At 41.4% G+C, this 22525-nt stretch overlaps 1 protein-coding gene across 1 annotated transcript in view; it reads left to right on the top strand.

The window, feature by feature from the left end:
* The window catches only part of EFNA2 (ephrin A2), a 433374-nt gene extending 411222 nt beyond the window's left edge, over positions 1-22152 (top strand). The window contains exon 4 of the mRNA XM_073547298.1: positions 20225-22152. Coding sequence (XP_073403399.1) covers positions 20225-20343 — 119 coding nt within the window. The 3' untranslated portion in view covers positions 20344-22152. The remainder of the gene's footprint in view (positions 1-20224) is intronic.
* The last annotated feature ends 373 nt before the right edge of the window (positions 22153-22525 follow it).

The raw sequence follows: 22525 nt of genomic DNA, 5'->3' as shown, positions 1-22525 counted from the left end.
ATTACAGAGAAGAATTTGAGCACTAGATATTGGAGATCAATTGACTAAAGTTGTGCATATGAGTTTTGTTAGTGGCAACAAAAGGAACTAAAGTTTTTCGGCCAAGGAGATGTCAGTAAATACTTTGTCAACAGAGAAAACAAAACACACAAATATCCTGAACTAAAAAGTAAAAAATATACTGCAAATATGCATAAAGGTAATAATAATAATAAGGGTATTTAGTAAACATAATTTTGATCAAAATAATGTAAAAGCCATCCCGCCACGTCACGGCAACCCGTGTGGGACAGTCCCTACTCTAGTATTTAAAACCTTTTCACTTGCCAAGTGGCGTGAATGTGAATAAGGGTCGAGCGGCTGAACCACTAGTAACAGCTTAGGCCAGACTGGATGGCTTTCCCAGCTCAGAAAGAGGGCGGTCACACCCATATATGCACTGAATGCACAATGAAATGAATAAAAAACAAATCTGAACTGAGAAAAGTAAGTAAATGTGTATGCACAATGTAAGTGCATATTAACACATGACCATTAACCAGAGAAAACAAAACAAAAAACACAAATATCCTGAACTAAAAAGTAAAAAATATACTGCAAATATGCATAAAGGTAATAATAATAATTTTATGTCAACAGAGTCTAGAAAAGACAAAAATTTAACATAGAATCATAATTTGAGAACTAGCACTAAAAGTTTGTCATTGGATTTGGTAGGAATTAGACTATAACCCTTTCCCGATGTGGTCAATTTTCATTTTTGCGGTTTTATTTTTTCCTACCCTTCATCCCAGAGCCATAACTTTTTTTTCTGCCGTCCACATAGACAGACATATGAGGGCTTGTTTTTAGTGGGAAGAGTTGTACCTTTGAATGACACCATTCATTTTACCACATGGTGTACTGAAAAATGGGAAAAAAATTCCAAGTGCTGTGAAATTATGAAAAACATGCAATTCTGACATTGTTTTGGGGAATTGTTTTTACTGCGAACATTTGTGGCAATAATCAAAATGTATTATGATTATGCTAATTAGTACGATTATGGCAATACCAAAAATATAAAGTTTTTTATTATTTTAGTGGTGAAAAAAAGATAGGAAGTTGGGAAAAAAATTGTTGGGTGTTTTGTCACCATTTTCCGAGACCTATAGCGTTTTCGTTCTTCTGTCAATGGAGCTGTGTGATGACTCATTTTTTGTGGGGTGACAACATTTTTATTGATACCATATTTGCATAGGAATGGTATTGATTCTTACTGCACTTTTTGTGGCATTACCAAAAAACTTTATTTGGGCATTCTTGTATTTTTTCCATTAACAATGCCTACGATCAGGTTAATTATTTTTATATTTTGATAGATTGGATTTTTCTGACTGCGGTGATACCACATGTGTATTAGTTATTTATTATCTTTATTTTTAACAGAGGAAAAAGAAAATGATTTAAATTTTTTTTTATATTGTTTGATTTTTTTTTTTTTCAGTTTTCATTATACTTGTTAGTCCTTTCAACCTGCGATCGTCTGATCGATTGTGCTAAATAAAGCAATGCCACAGTATTGCTGCATATAGTGAAAATCATGGTCTCCTTTGAGGCCCCACCACAGGCAGGGTTTCAAGGGAGCTGCGTAATGACAAGGATGCAGGTCTTCAACAGACCCTCTGCTGTCATAGCAACCCATCGACGAGCCGCGATCATGTCATGGTCGTACTTAACACGCCCCCCGCCAGCTTGCTGTTAATGCTGTTGTCAGGGTTTGACAGCGGTATTTAACAGGTTACCAATTGCTTTGCACCACCAGCGATTGTTGGAGACAGGTTCTGGCTGTAACACACAGCCATTACCTGCTGGGTATGGGGCGAGCTCACCCTGTGAGCTTGCTCCATACACCTGCTACCTACTTATGCAGTATGTGTACGGCGGAGGTTAGTAAAAGGTTTAAGGAAGCTACTATAAGAAAATAACCTATTTGTAAAATTCAGGTTTTTGTGGTACAAGTATTTTTAAAACATTTTTAGCAATTTTTTATTTTATTTTCATGTCATGCTTTATTAAGAAAAAAAAAAAAAAAAAATAGTAATTTTAGACTCTTCCTGTTCTTTCAGGAAGATTTTTTTTTAGCAAGCTCCTTATTATCAGTAAAAACAGGATTACATTGACCGGTAACCCTTATACACGGCTGATAGCTCAGGATCCACCAATAACAATAGGGGATGTCAGAGTAATTCTCTGAAATACGTGATTCAGATGGCATCCCCGGTGGAAGATTCCCTATGAGGCAGATGGAGGCACTGTGGACGCTGTCTGACCTGTGATCCGGCGGTGTCTGTCTTTTTAGTATTGCATAAAAGTGCAGTCGGTCACAGTTTTGTGCACTTCTGAAAATAAGGACAACGCTGAACAGAGGCCAGGCAGAGTCCAGAGTAACTCTGCTGCCTCTTTATAATGAATGGATACCTCCGGGGTTTCATGTGAATCACGTCACTCAGAGATTTAGATGGAAACCCAACTATAAGTGCTTAGAGTATCATGCCGGATAAATGTGACCCCAAATGTTGCTTAAAATGTTCCCAGCAAAAGCTTCATATCAATCCACAAAAAAGCAAGCCCTCACTCAGGTTTGTCATCTATTAATGGAAATATAGGGGGCTTCCACGTTACTAGTAGCGCAAAGGCTCTGGAAAAGCTCTATAGCTCCTCGCCCCCCCAAAAGAAATTCAGCAAATTCTGCGCGTTCCGAAATCCAAATGCCCCTCTCCTTTCTGAGCCCCAGTGTGCCTAAACCATATTTAGCATACACGTTTGGCATTGCTGCAGTGATTAGAGCCCACCTAACTTACGGGTGTATTTCTCCAGAAGCATGACCTGGGCACCTTAATGTGTACTGGCACTACAAAGTACCTGCAACTACAAATTACTGGGCACTACAATGACAGTTTGCAGTTTTCACTCAGCAACATTACTGCTGCTTGTTTCTGGAAAACACCCGTGGAGACAAAATCATCACTGCACCTGTAGATAAATTTTCAAAGGGGTATAATTTCTAAAATGGGGTCACATGAGGAGGGATTCTGCTCTTCTAGCACTTAGGGGTTCTGTATATGGAGTCTGCAAACTATTCTAGGAAAATCTGCGCTCCAGGAGAAAAATAGCACTCTGACCTTCCCGAGTCTTGCCATGTGGTTAAATAGTACTGTACAGCCACATATGGGGTATTTCTACTTTCTTGGGCTAAAACAATTTTTTGTTGGTAAAAATGTCATTATTTTTGCTTCACTGCCCAATGGTATAAAATCCTGTGACAAACCTGTGGTGTCAATATGATCTCTGCACTCCTATATGAATTCATTGAGACGTTTAATTTGTAAAATGGGGTCCCTTATGGGGATTTCTGCTGTTCTGGCACCTCAGGGGCTTGACCAATGTGACATGGCATCCTCAAACCAGTCCAGCAAAATCTGAACTCCAATATGGTGTTTCTTCCCTTCTGAACTTTGCACTGTGCCTCAAAAGTAGTTTTTGACCACATAAAGAGTATCTGTGTACTCAGAAGAAACTGCACAACAAATTTCGTGGTCAGTTTTCTCCTGCTATCTTTGTGAAATTAAAAAAATAGGACTAAGGCTACTTTCACACATCAGGTTTTCGGCGTCAGGCGCGATCCGGCGTCGTGCCGGAATGCCGGATCCGGCAAATGTTTTGTAAAACCTGAAGTGCCGGATCCGGTTTTCTGCAGGATCCGTCTTGTTCTTGACAGACAAAACCGGATCCGTCTCATCCGGTTCATCCGTTTTTCTATCCGTTTTTCGACGGATTACGCCGGATCCGGTTTTTAAAATTGACCCTTGTGGCCTTCCGAACGGGATTGGCTACTGGAAAACTAGATATAGCATGTTCCTACAGCCCTTCTTTGACAGGTTGTAGAGAAGAAAGTGCAGGTTGGAGAGAAGAGCAAGTTACTGGCGAAGATGGATGTTGTCATTGGAAATATTACCACTAGAAGTTCTGTGACGGTTTCAGGGACAATTTTCCACTATACTTTATGTCACCTCAAGGCAGAGTACACTGGGATGACAGAGTGTGAAAGATTTGTGCCCTAACCAAACTTGTGTACCTTCTGGACCAACAGTATATACCTTTGCCAACCAAAGTTGGCTATCTTGTCATGGTCTTACTATTTTTACCTTTAGGCCACAGGTGTGTACCTGGTTGTGTTTTATGCAAAGTATTTCACCTTTTAACAAAAGTTGTGTACATTGGTAGGAAATCACCAACAATAAACACAACTTTTTAGGTGAAATACTTTGCTTCAAACACAACCAGGAACACAACTGTGGCACAAAGCTAAAATTTACCCACAGTTATATACCTGGTTTTGAATACCTTTTTACCTTTGAAATACCCTGTATTTAACCTTTTTTTAAAACATAGTTCGCCGCAGAAAGAAATGACAGACAACCATTGTGAAACGATAATTTAACTTTTATTTAATTTTTTTTTTTTTTTATGTTTTTAAAGTGCAAAAAACTTTTTTAATAAAGGTTTTAAACCCAATGGGCATTTTTATTACAAAAAAAAACATTACAACTCTGTGTACTGTGGGGTGGAAATACTGCTGGAGGGGCTGCGGGACACTTCGACACTGGGTGTGTGGAGAGAGGACTGGGATCGTGGTGGGGAAGGAACAGTTAGAGGTGAAGGTGTGGAAAAAGCTACAGAATGGGTGGACATGTGGGAGGCAGAAGAGGTGGTGGGCGGTGGAGTGGAGGGTTGGGCAGGGACTGTAGGAGCAGATGATGTTGATGGAAAGTTGTATGGGGAAGGAGTTTGGTACGGGGAAGGAGTTTGGTACGGGGCAGGTTGCTGGAAGTGGGGAGATGTCTGGTACTGGTGAGGTTGCTGGTATGTAATAGGAGGGGGAGGATGGAAAGTGGCTGGAGGGGGTGCAGATGTAATAGGAGGGGGAGGATGGAAAGTGGCTGGAGGGGGTGCAGATGTAATAGGAGGGGGAGGATGGAAAGTGGCTGGAGGGGGTGCAGGTGGAGGAACTACAGTGGTGGGAGGTGGAGGTTGGGAGGTAACCTGCTGTAGAGCACCGTGGCACGAATGCATTACATGCATCTGCTGGGTAGGAGATAGTGTTGCCATGCGCTCCACAACAGACCTGAAAAAGGTGTGGTTTGGCGAAGATCTTGCTTCTGAATGCATGGTTTGCAGAAGTGTCTTCACCTCCAGAATGCTGGAGTTGATCTGCTGAAAGCCTGCGGAGATTTGCTCTGACAAGACTTTGAGACAGTTCTGGAAAGATGCATTCAGATGCAAGAACTCTTGCGCATAACTCTTTTCCTGACCCCTCTGCCGCTGCCGCCCAGTACCCGCAGGTGTACTAGAGGTGGCAGGGGCAGAAGGGTGGGGTAAAGGGAAATCGATCTCCTCACCAGCAGCTTCATGTAATGTAGGCGGCCACGATATCTCCTGTGCTGGTGGATGGGACAGATGGGTCGAATGTGTGGGAAGGCTGGGAAGGTGCAGATGTGCCGGGGCGGTCGAAGTGTCCCTCGGTGCCGGTCTCCTCAGGGATCGCCTCAGAAGGGTCCAATCGTGCAGGCTCCCGAGTGCTGCTCACCGTGCTGTGGAATAAAGAGAAAAAAAAACAATTAAAATACTGACATGGTATGGCCCTGGCTGAAAAAAAAAAGTTACATCTAACATTTTTTTCACATGTGGTGTGTAATATTTACCTTCTGGTGAGCATTGTTTCCCGGAGGAACGACAGGGCTTCTGCGTACTTGTACTTGCTCCTGCGTCCTCCAGATCCACTCGGGGCCCGCATCTCTTTATTGAACTCCTTCTTGAAACGATCCCTCACAGACCGCCACCGATTCACAATTCTGTTCCCTGAAACGAGAAAGGAGTGGTTAGTATACAACATCAGTGTTTCACAAACTCCAGTCCTCATGGTCCCCAGGGGTCATGTTTTCAGGATTTCCATAGTAAATAGAAATCCTGAACACATGATCCGTGGGGACCACGAGGACTGGAGTTCGGGAAACACTGGTTTACATCAAGCAACCGGTACTGTATATACTTACGCTCTTTAATCTGGGCCCGAGCTTCGAGGTCCTCCCAGCGGCCCACAAGGAGAGAACAGATTTCCTCCCAGAGTCGTCGGGTAACGATAAGGTCAGCGTGGCGGCGGTCAGCCATATTCCAGAGCGGCTCCCTTTCTCTGACGAGATCGATGAGGTGGTCCACATCGAGTCCTCCATCCTCACCGTCAGAGTCGGGAGCACGCTGTAAAGGCTGTTAAAGAAAAAGACAAAAATAACATAATTAGCCTCCACAAAAGAAATGAAATAAAAAGTGCAAAAAAAAAAGCAAAAATATTTATACTTACACGCTGGTGACCGCCGCGTTGCTGTCGCCGACGACCTTGGCCGAGCACCAGATTGGGAAGACTAGAGAAGAAAACAAAAAATGTTATGTCTTTGGATGTAGGCATTTGTTTGCTGTGTGTGGTCTGCAGAACATTGTTTTCTATGTGTTGTGTGTAGTGTGATGTTGTGTTTCTGCGTTTGATGCAAAAAACTTACCAATTGTGAGCCCACTCCAGGTGTCTGTCCACCCCTTCCTTCTTCTTCTGGGAGCTCCTCTTCATCTTGTGATTCCTGTTTTGAAATAAAAGGCAATGAATAGACATATATTACAGAGATGATGGATTTTGGAAATAAAAACTTACCGTCAAACGCTGACGATGCGAGGGAGGGCTCCCAGAAGAAGATGTGCTGTCCTGTTGATGGCCAGACTCCATGGCTGTGGGTATTGCTGCTGCCAGTGATGCCATTTCTGCTGCTGCTGCTGCTGCATCTCTTTGGCGGCTGTTGAATAAAGAGAAACAAAGGGCCAATGAATATCTTGATATTCCATGGCCCTAGTTTGGAGGAATGGGGGATTTGATAATTACCGTCTCTCATCTGCTGCTGGCCTCCCCTCCTCAGCATGTTCTATTTGCTGCTCCATTTGGGGCGGATCCGGCGCATTGCGGCGCTCATAGGCTTTCATTGTGTGAAAAAGCCGGACGCGCCGGATCCGGCGTGTCCGGCTTTTTCGCCGGAGACAAAAAACGTTACAGTAGACGTTTTTTCCAGACGCCGGATCGCGACACATTGCGACACATTGCCGGATCCGGCGAAAACCGGATGAAACGCATGGCCATCCGGCGCGATCCGGCGCAAATGCAAGTCAATGGGGGGGAAAACCGGATCCGGCATTGCATTTCGCCGGATCCGGTTTCTGTCAAAAGCGCCGGATCGCGCCTGACTGCGAAACCTGATGTGTGAAAGAGGCCTAAGGCTGGTTTCACATTTGCGTTTTTTTTCCGCGGTATTTTAGCGCTAAATAGCGCATGCGTTTTTTTTTCCTATACTTTGCATGGGATGCGCTTATGTGCGCATACACATGCGTTTGTACGCGTTTTACCGTGCATGCGTTTTTTTGCGGTATGCGCTCGGGCGCACAGAATGCAACCTGTTGCATTTTTTGAGCGTCTGACTTGCCTCAAAAAAACGCATGCGCGCGCAATGCGTATTTTTACAGCAAGACACCCATTATAAATCTATGGTGAGCATATGTGCGCATTGGCATGCTTATGTATGCTTTTTTTGCACATGCGTTTTTTTTTTTACCATTAGTTTAGACAATGGAATTTAGGGGTTTGGGTTAGAGTTAGGGTTAGTTAAGGGGTTTAGGGTTAGGGTTAGGGTCAGGGTTAGGGTATGGTTTGGTTAAGGGTTAGGGTTAGGGTCAGGGTATGGTTTGGTTAAGGGTTAGGGTATGGTTTGGTTAAGGGTTAGGGTTAGGATCAGGGTATGGTTTGGTTAAGGGTTAGGGTCAGGGTCAGGGTTAGGGTTAGTAAAGTCATGGTTTGGGTTAGTGTGAGGGGCCACCTAATGTTGGAAAAAAACGCAAACGCGGTAAAAACGCACTAAAAACGCATACAAACGCATAAAAACGCTGCGTTTTTTTCATGTATGCTCATAAAAATGCTTGAAAAAAACGCAGCATCTGTATGCGTTTGTATGCGTTTTTTCAATGCTTTTTTGCGGGAAAAACGCGCTGCAAAAAAAAGCAAGTGTGAAACTAGCCTTAAACAACATTTTTGTGGGAAAAATATTTTTTTTTTCATTTTCACAGATCAAAGCTGTAAATGTAAAATTCTGTTAAGCACCAGTGGGTTCAAGGTGTTCACCACACATCTAGATAAATTCTTTGAGAGGTTTCCAAAATAGGGTCCCTTGTGGGGGATTTCCACTGTTTAAGCACATCGGGGACTCTCCAAACACGACCTGACACCCACAGAACATTCCATCAAAATCTGCATTGCAAAACTTCACTCCATCTTTCCTGAGCCCTGCAGTTCGCCCAAGCAGATCTTTTTAAACCTGTGGTTTTGCTGCGGATTTTTCTGACTCAATGGTTGTCAATGGGTGCAGAAACTCTGCAGATCAACAAAAAGAATTGACATGCTGCGGAAAATAAAATGCTGCAAAGCCGCACGTATTTTTCCGCAGCATGTGCATAGCAATTTTTCTAATTCCCATTGACTACATTGCTTGTGCACTACACTGCGGATTTGATGCAATTCCGCGCATCCAAAAATGCCGCAGTAATGCATCAAAATCTGCAACTTGTGCACATAGCCTAAAACTTTACCAGCAATTTCTAATTTTTCCAATAAAAATTATAAAACCAATTTTTTAGGGATCACATCCCATTTGAAGTGTCTTTGAGGGGCCTATGTGACAGAAATTACCCAAACTTGAAACCATTTTAAAAACTACACCCCTCAAAGTGCTTAAAACCACATTGATCTGAATTAAAGACAAATTTCCTACAAAAATGTTGCTTTAGCCCAAATTTTTTAATTACTAAAAGGGTAACGGAAGAAATTGCACATCAAATTGCATGGTCCATTTTCTCCTGAGTACACCAATACCTCATATGTTGGCTTGAATAGAAACATGTCGCCATGTCACATTTGCAAAGCCTCTAATGTGCCTAAACAGTGGATTCTTCCCACATGTGACCCCATTTTGGAAACTACACAACTCAATGAACTTATCTATAGGTGTGGTGAGCTTCACAATTTTATAACATTAAGGCTGGGGTCACACTAACCGACGCAAAATACGGTCAGTATTTTACATGCGTAATACGGATGAATGGCCCCTAAACAGTGCTCCGTATGTCATCCGTAATCAAGGTGTGGTCGCGTATTTTGCGCATCTAAGCATCCGTATGCAATCCGTATGGCGAGATTTCCTCGCCGCCTTGCAAAGTGGACATATAATGGAGCCCTATGACAGGGCTTCTAACAGAAACCAAAGAATAGATATAGACACATAGAATGCATATATATATATGCATTCTATGTGTATATATCTATTCTTTCGTTTCTTTATTAAACCGGTCATTGTGAGTTTACTGTATAGCGCACTGAATTGCCGGCTTTGCTAAAAGACACCGGGGTTGCGTATTTCTCGCAGGTCACATGTGTGGTCCATGTGTAATCCGTATTTTTTGCGCACCCATAGACTTGCATTGGCGTATTACGGTCGTAGTATGCTGACAATCGCAGCATGCTGCGATTGGCACGGAGCGTAGAATACGGATGAGAAATATACGGCTGGTGCGAGGGACCCCATAGAGAATCATTTGTCCGTGTCTAATGCGTGCTTTTAGCGCCTCTCACTCGGCCGTATTCCTCGCCAGTGTGACCCCAGCCTTAGCCGTGAAAATTTAAAAAATACATTTTTTCAGCCGCACATTTTTCACAAGAGTAACAGGAGAAATTTGTCAGTACAATTTGTTTTGAGTACACCAATGCACCATATGTGATGGAAAGCTACTGTTTGGACACACAGCAGGGCTTGTAAGGTAAGGACAATTGAATTCTTCAGTGCAATTTTGACTTGAATAGGTTATGGATGCCATGTCACTGTAACATTTATAAGGGTACTACGGAATCTGATTGCATGGGATAACACGAGACTGAGACCAAAACTGATGTAAATAAGTATATTAAGAAGTGAAACAAAACTAACAGAGCACTTCCTGCAATAGTAACGAAAACACAGCACAATATAGCATGATGCAAGTGAAGCAAAACTAACAGAGCACTCCCTGCAATAGTAATGAAAACACAGCACAATATAGCAAGTCCAGTGAAAGTGAAGAGCAGGGCGTGACTGCTAATATGAACCAGGCCAACTGTAATATGACACAGGTGTGCACTAGGCACTAAACGTGAGAGTCCAGCATTATATACAAGAGGAAGCACACAGCCCTTAATGAGGAAGTCCAGCGAAATTATGGATGAACACGCACACCGCACTAATGTGTAGAAGTCCAGCAATCAGATCGGTGAAAAATACATGCGGCAACTAGACGTAGAAGTCCAGCAATTCACAGGAGTAGCAGACCAAGAGGAGATGATGACGTTAGGATTCCTTACTGGTCACAGCAGTTCCAGAAGTGAACAGCTCCTAAGTAGAAGTCCAGATAGCAGTTATCAGGGAGACGCCCAGGGGACTGTAGGCAGCAGAGCATGGAAAGGCAGTGCACCGAGTAAAGAGCAGCAGGGAATCCACCAGTAGACCGGCAGGCGCTCAAGAGCCAACAGCAACAAAATACTCAGGCAAAGAGGAACACATGACTCGGACTTAAATCACAAAACAGATAGGAAGTTCCATGACAGGGCGAGATACAAGACTCCATCTTGAATAAGGGCAAACAGGCACAAAGGAAAGTCCGGAATCCTTACAGTCACATTTTAAAAGCCCCTGACATGCCTAAAGAACAAAAACCTCACAAGTGACCTCATTTTAGAAACTATATTTCTTGTGGAATACATCTATGAGTGTAGTAAAAAAATTTAAACCTCAGGGGATTCACAGAATTGTATAACATTGGGCCGAATACATGGAAACTTACCAATTTTTTCAATAAAATGTTACTTTGGCCTCAAGTTTTTAATTTACAAAAGGGATAATAGGAGAAAATAGACTGTATAATTTGTTATGCAATTTCTCCTGAGTATGCCAATACCCCATATGTGGTCAAAAACTACTTTTGAAAACTAAGAAGGGAAGACGTGCCATATTGGAGTTCAGATTTTGCTAGAATGGTTTGAGGGTGCCATGTCACATTGGCAGAGCCCCTGAGTTGCCATAACAGCAGAAACCTCCATAAGTAACACCATTTTACAAACTACACTTCTAAATGAGTTCATCTAGGGGTGCAATGAGCTTTGCCACCACATGTACCTCACAGAATTTTATACCATTGGGCGGTGAATAAAGAATAACTACATTTTTACCACTAAAATGTTGTTTTAGCCCCAAGTTTTTAATTTTTATTAGGGTTAATAGGAAAAAATGGACCTCACAGTTTGTTGTACAGTTTCTCTTGAGTGCGCCAATAGCTGACATATAATCGGGAAATGCTTTTCAGGCACAGAGCAAAGCTCAGAAGGGAAGGAAGGCGATATTATAGTGCAGATTTTACTGTTATGGTTTGCGTGTGCCATGACCCACTGGAAGAGCCCCTGAGGTGCCAGAATAGCTGAAACCTCAAAAGTGACCACATTTTATAAACTATACCTCTCAGTGAATTCATCCAAGGGCTTTTTCATACTTCAGTGTGTCCGGTACATGTGGTGACAGTTTTCACACGTAGTGGAGACACACGTAGAAATGGGTCTCTGCATATATTAGTGTGTTTCCACATGTGTCCATAGGCAAAATATGCTGACATGTCCATCTTTTAGCAGCGGCACATGCCACAAAATGTCCAGCAAACGTGCACACTGGTGACACACTGATGACATCGGTACACTTAACATTGTTCCTCATGCTGAATACAGCTCTCATCCTTCTCTCCTGCTCACGTTGTAATCAGTGAAAGCTGTGGAGAATGTTGAGAGTTATGTTCAACTAATAACAGTGAGATCAGGCGGCGGCTGATGGGAGTATTTATTAGACACCGCCTGTGCTATAAAATTAAAAAAATGGCGTAGGTTGCACTGTATTTTTGATAACCAGCCAGGCAAAACTGACAGCCGTGGGCTGTAACCCTATCCCTGAGCTGTCAAGTTCAGCAAGGCTCGTTATCAATAATAAAGGGGTCCCCATGCTGTTTTTTTAAATTATTTAAATTAATAATTTTGTAAAATGGCATAAGTTCCCCCACATTTTAGACATCCAGCCTTGCTAAAGCATACAGCAGGGAGCTGGTATCCTCAAGCTGGTAAGGGTCCATGAATATTAACCCCCACAGCCTAAAAATAGCAGCCCGTAGCCAGAAATCGGCACCTCTATCAGATTTATTATAGTTCTGGTGCTTTGCTTCCTCTTCCCACTTGCCTTGTGGTGGTAGAGGTAAGACGCTTCTCTATTACTAATCCTATAGTTGAATGGTAAATAAAAACACAGCAAGTATAAAGTCTTTTATTTGCAATAAAAACAGAACTCACTTTTCCATTTTTATTTAAAAATAACAAACACAGTTATATTCACTGAATGCCCATTCCATTAAATCCCTTGTATCCTGTAATAAAGCAAAAAGAAAAAACAACATTATCCCTCACCTGTCAGTCGTTCTGACCCACGCCGTAATCCATGTCTGGGATAAACAGTTTTCAACCTGGATGGGGCCAAGATGCCACCGTTCAGTCTGAGAACCACTGATGATTGAGCTGCTGCGTGCACAGCATCAGTGAGCAGAGGTGGAACTCATCGCATTGCTATTTTTTAAGAGCTCTTATTTTTCTATATTTCTGTCAACAGAGTGATGTGACTGCTTGTATTTTGCGGGATGAGTTGACGGTTTTATTGGTACTCTTTTCAATCACATGATCTTTTTGATCGCTTTCTATTTCAATTTTTGGGAGGCAGAATGAACAAAAATCAGCAATTCAGGAATTGCTTTTTTTTATGCCATTCACTGTGTGGTAAAAGTGATAAGGCAGCTTTATTCTTCGGGTCAGTCCAATTACAGCGATACCACATTTATATAATTTTTTTATGTTTTGTCGTTTTTACACAATAAACGCTATTTTATAGAAAAAATATATTCTGAGAGCTATAACTTTTTATTCTCCAATGGGTGAGCTGTATATTTTTTACTGGACAAGATGACGTTTTCAGCTATACTATTTCTATTTGCCTGTTTAATCTTGTTTTATTCCAATTTTTGTTCAGAAGAATGTAAAAAACGCATTTTTTTTCTCACTTTTTTATAGCATTCGCTGAAGGGGTTAACTAGTGACAGTTTTATAGGTCGGATCGCTCCAGATGTGGCGATGCCACATATGTGAACTTTATTATGTTATTATTTTTTTAAACTTATTTCTTTGAGCACGTCAAAGACACTTGGTTAGCACACGAGCATGCTTGGATAACACCTTATCTGAGCACGTTCGCTTATCACTAATAGTCATACGTAGCTGAGGTCACAACACTTGGTCCACATGCACAAGTTGAGTTTTTGTTGAGTTATTTACCTCAGTATTTGTAAGGCAAAATTAGGAGTGGAACAGTTCGAGAAAAAGAATAATAGAAACACGAGCACTACCTCTGCATTTCTCACAAGCTCCTGGTCATTAGTGATGAGCGAGTATACTCGTTGCTCGGGTGTCCTCCGAGTATTTTGACGTGCTCGGAGATTTAGTTTTCGTCGCCTCAGCTGCATGATTTGCGACTGCTAGATAGCCTGAATACTTGTGGGGAATGCCTGGTTGTTAGGGAATTCCCACATGTATTCAGCCCATTTACAAGTCGCTAATCATGCACTTGAGACGCTAAAACTAAATCTCTGAGCACGCCAAAATACTCGGAGACCACCCGAGCATGCTTGGGAAAACCCGAGCAACGAGTATACTCACTCATCACTACTGGTGAGCTTTTGATGTTGTAGATTTCTGCACCATTTCTGCACCCATTAGGTAAAATAGGTAGGTTACTTGTATTTTTTCTAAAATACCTAGCGTTAAATACCCACTAAAAGCTCATCGTGATAACGTAGCCTAATGTCTTTTTTCCACTTGCGTATATATGTGCCGAATGCAATGCGATAAAGAAGCTGGATTTGGGCAGAGGAACAAAAATCCCAGCATGCTGCATATGGCCGCGTTTATCAGATGAGACTGGCCAATGCAAGTCAATGGGTGCAAGAAAAAAAAACAAAGCAGAAGATTAATAATAAACATTATAGTTATACTTATCTGTCCAGCGACGCGTCCTCCCGTCCCGCCGTCTCCGGCCGCATCTGCTTCCGGGGCCGCTCATTAACTTCCAGCGGTATTCACTGCACTCGACAGTCTTCAGCTTTTTTCGGCAGTGTTCGGGCGGTGACGTTAAGCCCGAACTATGAACTCGGGTGAACCCTGAAGTCACCGCAGGAACACTTTGCTTTGTTTTACAGGCCCAAAGACCCAATCTATAACACGGGATTCCCATGGAAACCCGTGTTCCAGACCTATGTGTTCGGTACGGGTCCAGACCTTTACAGTTCGGGTTCGCTCATCCCTAATCACTATCCATTCTACTTGCATATAAATTGTAGGTTCACAGCCCAGGAGAGACAGGTTTGTCCATTTTGCTGTAGGTAGATAGCCCAAGAGTAGCAATTAAAGTAAATACAGGAGCCATCAGAGGGAGGTCACCTTGCCGTGGTTGATGGGCATACATGAATTGGCCAATTTATGCACTAAGAGCCTTCATGTTTGTAAGTACATCATTTTGAATAGTAACAGAGTCTAGATCTAATGTTTTCAGTGTTATCACATGGCCAGGCTTATGCAGAGTGCTGCTGTGTTTCCTCTTCTTTTTTTTTTCAATGTAATGCAGCCATCGCAGCTTGCACCTGTTCACACGTAGGAGGTGCTGGTCAGTTTTTTTGTATAGAGAGATAGATATGGGAATAGATAGATATCCTACAGATATATAATTTCACAACCCCCCCTACACATTATAAACTTGCACCCTTTAGTGCCTTTCATGTGGATTTTATTGTTGAGCTTGTTAGCCTTGTTTAATCTAATAAATAAATTTAAAACATGCACACAATTTTTTTTTTTAAATAAAACACTCCACGACACGTGACACAGCTAGTTCTTTTATTAACTATTTCCAATCTCATAGTCTTAACCTATTATCCTTTTTATATGTCTTATGCTGTTGCTAAACCACTTACAGTATAAGCCGTACTTATGCTATCCTAAGCTAATCCTATGCTTATCCTGTACTATACCTTATGCACATTATGCATTAACACTACACATGCTGCACATTAATGTAATACGTTACATAAGACGCACATCACTTTTACATACAGAACCACATGACAGTATTCACATAACGTGCTCGTTGTCTTTAGGGGCAGGGACATGGTGAGATAGTCCACAAACCTACACAGGTCCAGGGAATCTGACGTAATCCACAAATGTATACCTGAAAAAACATAAAAAGAGAAAAATAAAAACAAGACACTGTCCCGTATTCACCAATTAAAAGAAAAAGTTCCAACTCAGGTCCGACGTAGTCCAGCATTTCCCATGACATTCCCTGAATCCATCATATAAAGCGCCTCATTCTGAGGCTCCATAGGCGTTAGCAGCAGCCACTCATAGCTCATGCTGTGCTTTGCGAGACTCGGTGACTCTGATGAGTGGTAATGTTACTGATGTCACCGCTCTTCAGAGTTGCCGGGTCTATCGGAGCACAGCATGAGCTGAGAATGGCTGCAGCTAAAGCCTATGGAGCCTCAGAATCAGGGTCCATAGGCTTTATTCGACAGATTCGGGGAAGCGTTGGACTAGGTCGGATCTGCAGGGGAACTTGTTTTTCTAATAAATTGGTGTACGAGGGATAATGTCTTTTTTTTTTGTTCTCTCTTTTTATGTTTTTATCATTTTGTAGACTACGCCAGATTTCCTGGACTACGTTGGACCTGCGTGTTTTTTTTTTTTAATATAAATTGGTGAATAAGGAAAAGTGCTGGGGAGTGTTATATTTTAAATATATTATTTTTGTGTCTGTTTTTTACTTTTTACTACTGGGCACTCGTCCCACTTTTTGGAATGAGCAATTTATTATACACTAGTAGGAACCAGGCCTTAGGCTAAACTATTATTGAGGTTTTTGAAGCTGCAGAATTTCTGCATCATTTTTGCACTGATTATTTCAATGAGGTTACTTTGGTTTTTCATTGCGGTTTTATCTGCATTTTTTTAAATATGCGTTTTTATCGCGTTTTTGAATCCGCTCTTGTTGGTATGGCATGCTTTAAGGCTGTGTTCACACTTAGCTTTTTTTTGCGGCTTTTTTTACATGCGGAATCGCCGCAAAAACGCAAAAAAAATGCATCCCATGCAATCCTATGGGATTCCACAATGCTGTGCTAATGCTGCGGATTTTTCCACTGCGGAATCGCATAGCGGAAAAATCCGCAGTATTCTCATTCTTTTTGCACCCATAGGATTGCATTCAAACGCTCATTCTTCGCATGTGGCTATGCTCACCATGCGTGAAGTGAGCGCTTGATGTGCGGATGGTACCCAGGGCCTGGAGGAGGAGAGACTCTCCTCCAGGCTATGGGTACCATAATCCTGTAAAAAATAGAATAAAAATAAAAAATATTGTTATTCTCACCTTCCGACGGCCACCGGAGTCCTTCTCGCCTGTCACTACGCTCCCGGCATCTTCCGGTCCCAGTAATGCTTTGCGCGAATGACCATGATGACGTCGCGCTCTCATGAGCGTGACGTCATCGCAGGTCCTTTACGCAAAGCTTTACTGGGACCGTAAGATGTCGGGAGCACCGCAGAGCAGATCAGGGGCTGTCGGAAGGTGAGAATAACATTATTTATTTTTTTTTAATTATTTTTAACATCCTATCTTTTACTATTGATGCTGCATAGGCAGCATCAATAGTAAAAAATTGGTCACACTTGTCAAGCACTAGGCTTGACGAGTGTGACCAACCTGTTAATCAGTTTTCCAAACGATGCTACAGATCGCTTGGAAAACGCTAGTATTCTACAAGCTAAATATGCTTGCAAAATGCTAGTTTTTCGTGGGAATTCCGCATGCGAATTTCCCATGATTTTCCCACGGCAGGGCGTTGCGGATTTGCGGCAGAAATTTCCGTGGCAATTCGGCACTTGTGCACATAGCCTCAATAACCCTTTTTTGTTTTTTGGTATTTAGCTTTGACAACATTTTATTGATATGCTTAGGTACAGACAAAATGCCTCATCGGAAGTGCGCCAAAAAACTTTTTGTGTTTTTTTGGCATCTATGAGGAAAATCTGCACATAAAACTCAGCATAGCTGCAAGAGAAATTGACATGTTACAAATTTGAAAACCCCACAGCAGGTCACTTTATGCTGAGTTAAAAAGAAGCCCAGTTGGCAGGAGCTGTCTATAAATCCCATCCATTTGACTTAAAAGGTAAGTTGTAGTTGTTAAAAAAAATGCGTGGGCTTCCCATTGCCCTGTACTGGTGGCGAATGGGTTAATCTAACAAAGGGTTAATGTCACCTTACAATCGAATGGTGACATTAACCCTTTGTTACATTAACCCACTCGCCACCAATATAGGGCAATGGGAAGCCCACGCATTTTTTAACAACAAATTAACCCCTTAAAATAACAACTACAACTCCCAAATTTTGCACACAAACCCTCATCTAATTATTAGTCAGGGACATATAAAAAAACATGAAATGAAATGCTTTACTGAATGTAAACCATGTGTCATTTCATGTCGGGTTGGGGAATGATTTGATAGAAGCCGGCAATTTAATTAGCGGCTATTCTGCTATGAAGAACTCTGTGAAATATAAATATATATATATACAGTGGGGCAAAAAAGTATTTAGTCAGTCAGCAATAGTGCAAGTTCCACCACTTAAAAAGATGAGAGGCGTCTGTAATTTACATCATAGGTAGACCTCAACTATGGGAGACAAACTGAGAAAAAAAAATCCAGAAAATCACATTGTCTGTTTTTTTTTCATTTTATTTGCATATTATGGTGGAATATAAGTATTTGGTCAGAAACAAGCAATCAAGATTTCTGGCTCTCACAGACCTGTAACTTCTTCTTTAAGAGTCTCCTCTTTCCTCCACTCATTACCTGTAGTAATGGCACCTGTTTAAACTTGTTATCAGTATAAAAAGACACCTGTGCACACCCTCAAACAGTCTGACTCCAAACTCCACTATGGTGAAGACCAAAGAGCTGTCAAAGGACACCAGAAACAAAATTGTAGCCCTGCACCAGGCTGGGAAGACTGAATCTGCAATAGCCAACCAGCTTGGAGTGAAGAAATCAACTGTGGGAGCAATAATTAGAAAATGGAAGACATACAAGACCACTGATAATCTCCCTCGATCTGGTGCTCCACGCAAAATCCCACCCCGTGGGGTCAGAATGATCACAAGAACGGTGAGCAAAAATCCCAGAACCACGCGGGGGGACCTAGTGAATGAACTGCAGAGAGCTGGGACCAATGTAACAAGGCCTACCATAAGTAACACACTACGCCACCATGGACTCAGATCCTGCAGTGCCAGACGTGTCCCACTGCTTAAGCCTGTACATGTCCGGGCCTGTCTGAAGTTTGCTAGAGAGCATTTGGATGATCCAGAGGAGTTTTGGGAGAATGTCCTATGGTCTGATGAAACCAAACTAGAACTGTTTGGTAGAAACACAACTTGTCGTGTTTGGAGGAAAAAGAATACTGAGTTGCATCCATCAAACACCATACCTACTGTAAAGCATGGTGGTGGAAACATCATGCTTTGGGGCTGTTTCTCTGCAAAGGGGCCAGGACGACTGATCCGGGTACATGAAAGAATGAATGGGGCCATGTATCGTGAGATTTTGAGTGCAAACCTCCTTCCATCAGCAAGGGCATTGAAGATGAAACGTGGCTGGGTCTTTCAACATGACAATGTTCCAAAGCACACCGCCAGAGCAACGAAGGAGTGGCTTCGTAAGAAGCATTTCAAGGTCCTGGAGTGGCCTAGCCAGTCTCCAGATCTCAACCCTATAGAAAACCTTTGGAGGGAGTTGAAATTCCGTGTTGCCAAGCGAAAAGCCAAAAACATCACTGCTCTAGAGGAGATCTGCATGGAGGAATGGGCCAACATACCAACAACAGTGTGTGGCAACCTTGTGAAGACTTACAGAAAACGTTTGACCTCTGTCATTGCCAACAAAGGATATATCACAAAGTATTGAGATGAAATTTTGTTTCTGACCAAATACTTATTTTCCACCATAATATGCAAATAAAATGAAAAAAAAACAGACAATGTGATTTTCTGGATTTTTTTTTCTCAGTTTGTCTCCCATAGTTGAGGTCTACCTATGATGTAAATTACAGACGCCTCTCATCTTTTTAAGTGGTGGAACTTGCACTATTGCTGACTGACTAAATACTTTTTTGCCCCACTGTATATATGTTTGTCACAATGACATGTATGTATGTATGTGTATATATATATATATATGTGTTTTCTATGTGTCTATATCTATTCTTTCTTTATTAAACCTGTCAGTGTGAGTTTACTGTATAGCGCACTGAATTGCCGGCTTTTCTAAAAGACACCGGGTGCGTATTTCTCGCAAGTCACATGTGTGGTCCGTGTGTAATCCGTATTTTTTTGCGCACCCATAGACTTGCATTGGCGTATTGCGGGTGTAGTACGCTGACAATCGCAGGATGCTGTGATTGGCACGGACCGTAGAATACGCCCGAGAAATATACAGCTGTAGGGAGCAAACCAATAGAAAATAATTTGTCCGTGTGTAATGCGTGCTTTTAACGCCTCACTCGTCCGTATTCCTCGCCAGTGTGACCCCGGCCTTAGTCCTAAACTGTATACCCAAGATTTACTGCAGCATTGGTTGTAGGTTTTTGGGAAAAAAGACTGCACCAGCAAATTCAGTAGTTCACACATGCAGTATGTATTTTCCTTGCCCAGGCATGGAAGGATGGAGACACTGGAGATTTCCACTTTTGGTTTCCATTACATAATTTATATGGTGCTTTATCTCAGTAAAGGCACCTTGCAAATGTCTGTGTTTTTGATTTTAATGTAAGCCATGATACCATAATGATCTCTGTTCTTTGTGTTTTTTTTACCTCAGACGATTCTCTTTATGAGTCTCCGGAGCCTATCTTCACCAGCAATAATTCGGGCCTAAGCCTCAGGGTCCCTCACTCCAGCCTTGGTTTTCTTCTGTTTTGGACTATCATTGTCTTGTAGCTATTTGATGGCGATTAGCATATCATCAGCATAGAGAAGAGGGAGAATAAAGGAACAAAGAAGAGGCCGACACCTGAAAATCTGGAACATTTGTATGAGACATAAACTGAAAAGAAGTAAATTCCCCTCATGAGAACAGTATGAACAACCGTGACTTCTGCCGACATTAAAATGAGGGCAAAACTTTGCTTATAAAATTGGGGCCCACAAGTGCAGGTTTGCTGGAGTTTGGAGCTTTCCAGTAACTTGCTTTTTACATTTTCAGACCAAATGTATAGTCTTTTTATTTTGTATTCTTAGTATGTTTCCTGCATTTGCACCAGTAGAAACAACATAATTGTGGAGATTCTTTTCCAATATGTCCGTAATGGGTTTCGACTCACTCTGGCTATTCTGTCATCTGACACTTCCTTCCATTCGCCTGTCATATTCCATTCCAATTTCTCTACTAAGAGTTTGGAGTCATATTGTGAAATATTTTGTGGATGTGTAAGGTGCAAATATGGAGGAACCAAGATTGGCTATCATGCCCCGGTCTCAATGACTACACAAGGCAGCCCAAAACAAAAAAAGATTGTTTGTCTTCTGTAATAGCTCTTTAGTGCTTTTTTATCAGAAAATCACACTTTAGACCCTTATAATGTCAATTTCCTTGTAACTATTTAGTTTTCTATCATTCTGTCCTTCATGGTAACATCACTGAACAGCTAGTGCTAAATAATTAACCTTCCTCTGTGAATGAGTTTATTAAGCTCTTAATCGATGAAGTGTGCCATGTGAAATCTATTGATCCAGACATCAGAGTATCTATCGCCTTCTCGCTGTAGAGTATTTGTTCCCAAGAACCTATAGACATTATCAAGGATATTGACATCAGTATTGTAACTGAGGATTCACACATCATTCTGGTAATTCTACTTTTACACACCGATCGCAGTACATTTTGGGAACACCGTAATTGCCCATTCTAGCGGGAGCGGTTCCTATAAATTATCCTGAGTTCTTTGCCATCAGACGTGAGTCGGAATGAATGAGCAATAGTGATGACTGTGATGTATACAGCCATTACCCTCGGACTTACATATATAAATATATATATATACATATATAAATATTTTTTAAGTTAAAAAATTAGATGAAAAAAATAACATAAAAGTTTATATAAAAAAAGTCAGAAATGCTGAATAACTCTATTTGTTTTAAGGGAATAGAGAATTTTTTTGTGCCAATATTACACAGAATTCCAAAAAAGAAACCTAATAGAAAACCTTTAATGGTGCTGTAAAATAAAAAAAAAATAAATAAATACGGCTGCCTCTCAGCATAGTTAAGAAGGACATTGAGGAAATCAAAGTGAAGTGTCTGCATTCAGCAGTGACTAGTACCTTCATGGCTGTAATGTACATGTATCCATCGTGCCTCCGCTTCTAGGTGGTGGCATGCTAACAATTTCTAACTTGCACTTGCGCTCTATGTGCTGGTCTGTCTCCTCCAGTCTTCTCTACTCCGTCACCTTTTTAATACAGCAAGAAATAAAACGTGGTGTTGTTTCTCAAGCTCCTATGCTCCAGTGGCAAATAAAAACCTATACTATGTCTGTTTTATTATCCATATGTGATTCTCCCATCTCATCACTCGGTATCTGTCTGCCTGCTATAGGTGCAAGTCTCAGACACTTCATCCATGTGTGTAAATAGAGCCAGCAGGTATACTGTGATTTTCTATGTATTGCTGACAATGAATTTTATGGAAGTTGTATGATTTATAGACTAGGAAGGAGAAAACTTGCAATAAAATACATTTTATCCACTCTCGTTTTTCTGTGCTGCTGCCTAGGGTCATATATTTTTTTGAAAAAAGCTATAAAAATTAAATATTTTTTTCTTTACTTCTAGGGCTTTCTCTTTCCAACGTATTGTGCTATAATATACTTAAAAGATTTAAACAGCATCATCTGGTTGTGCTTTCTACATACTCCAAGGAAGGAAACTTATGATGTTTAGGACTCATTGAGATGTTTGATTTTTTTTCAAGTACAAGAAAATCGGACCGATTATTTGGATTTGAATTTGATCACAGTGTGGTACGAGTGTCATCTGATTTTCTCGTACATGGAGAAATTAAAAAAAAAAACAATTTCTCCACCTTCTTCATTCTGACGGTCCCTGAAAATCAGACCACA

This window comes from Dendrobates tinctorius, unplaced genomic scaffold (genome assembly GCF_039654945.1).
Source record: "Dendrobates tinctorius isolate UK_male_01 unplaced genomic scaffold, ASM3965494v1 ptg000011l, whole genome shotgun sequence".
Lineage (NCBI taxonomy): Eukaryota > Metazoa > Chordata > Amphibia > Anura > Dendrobatidae > Dendrobates > Dendrobates tinctorius.
Note: the sequence above shows the minus strand (reverse complement) of the source record. Positions and strands in the feature narration are given on the sequence as shown.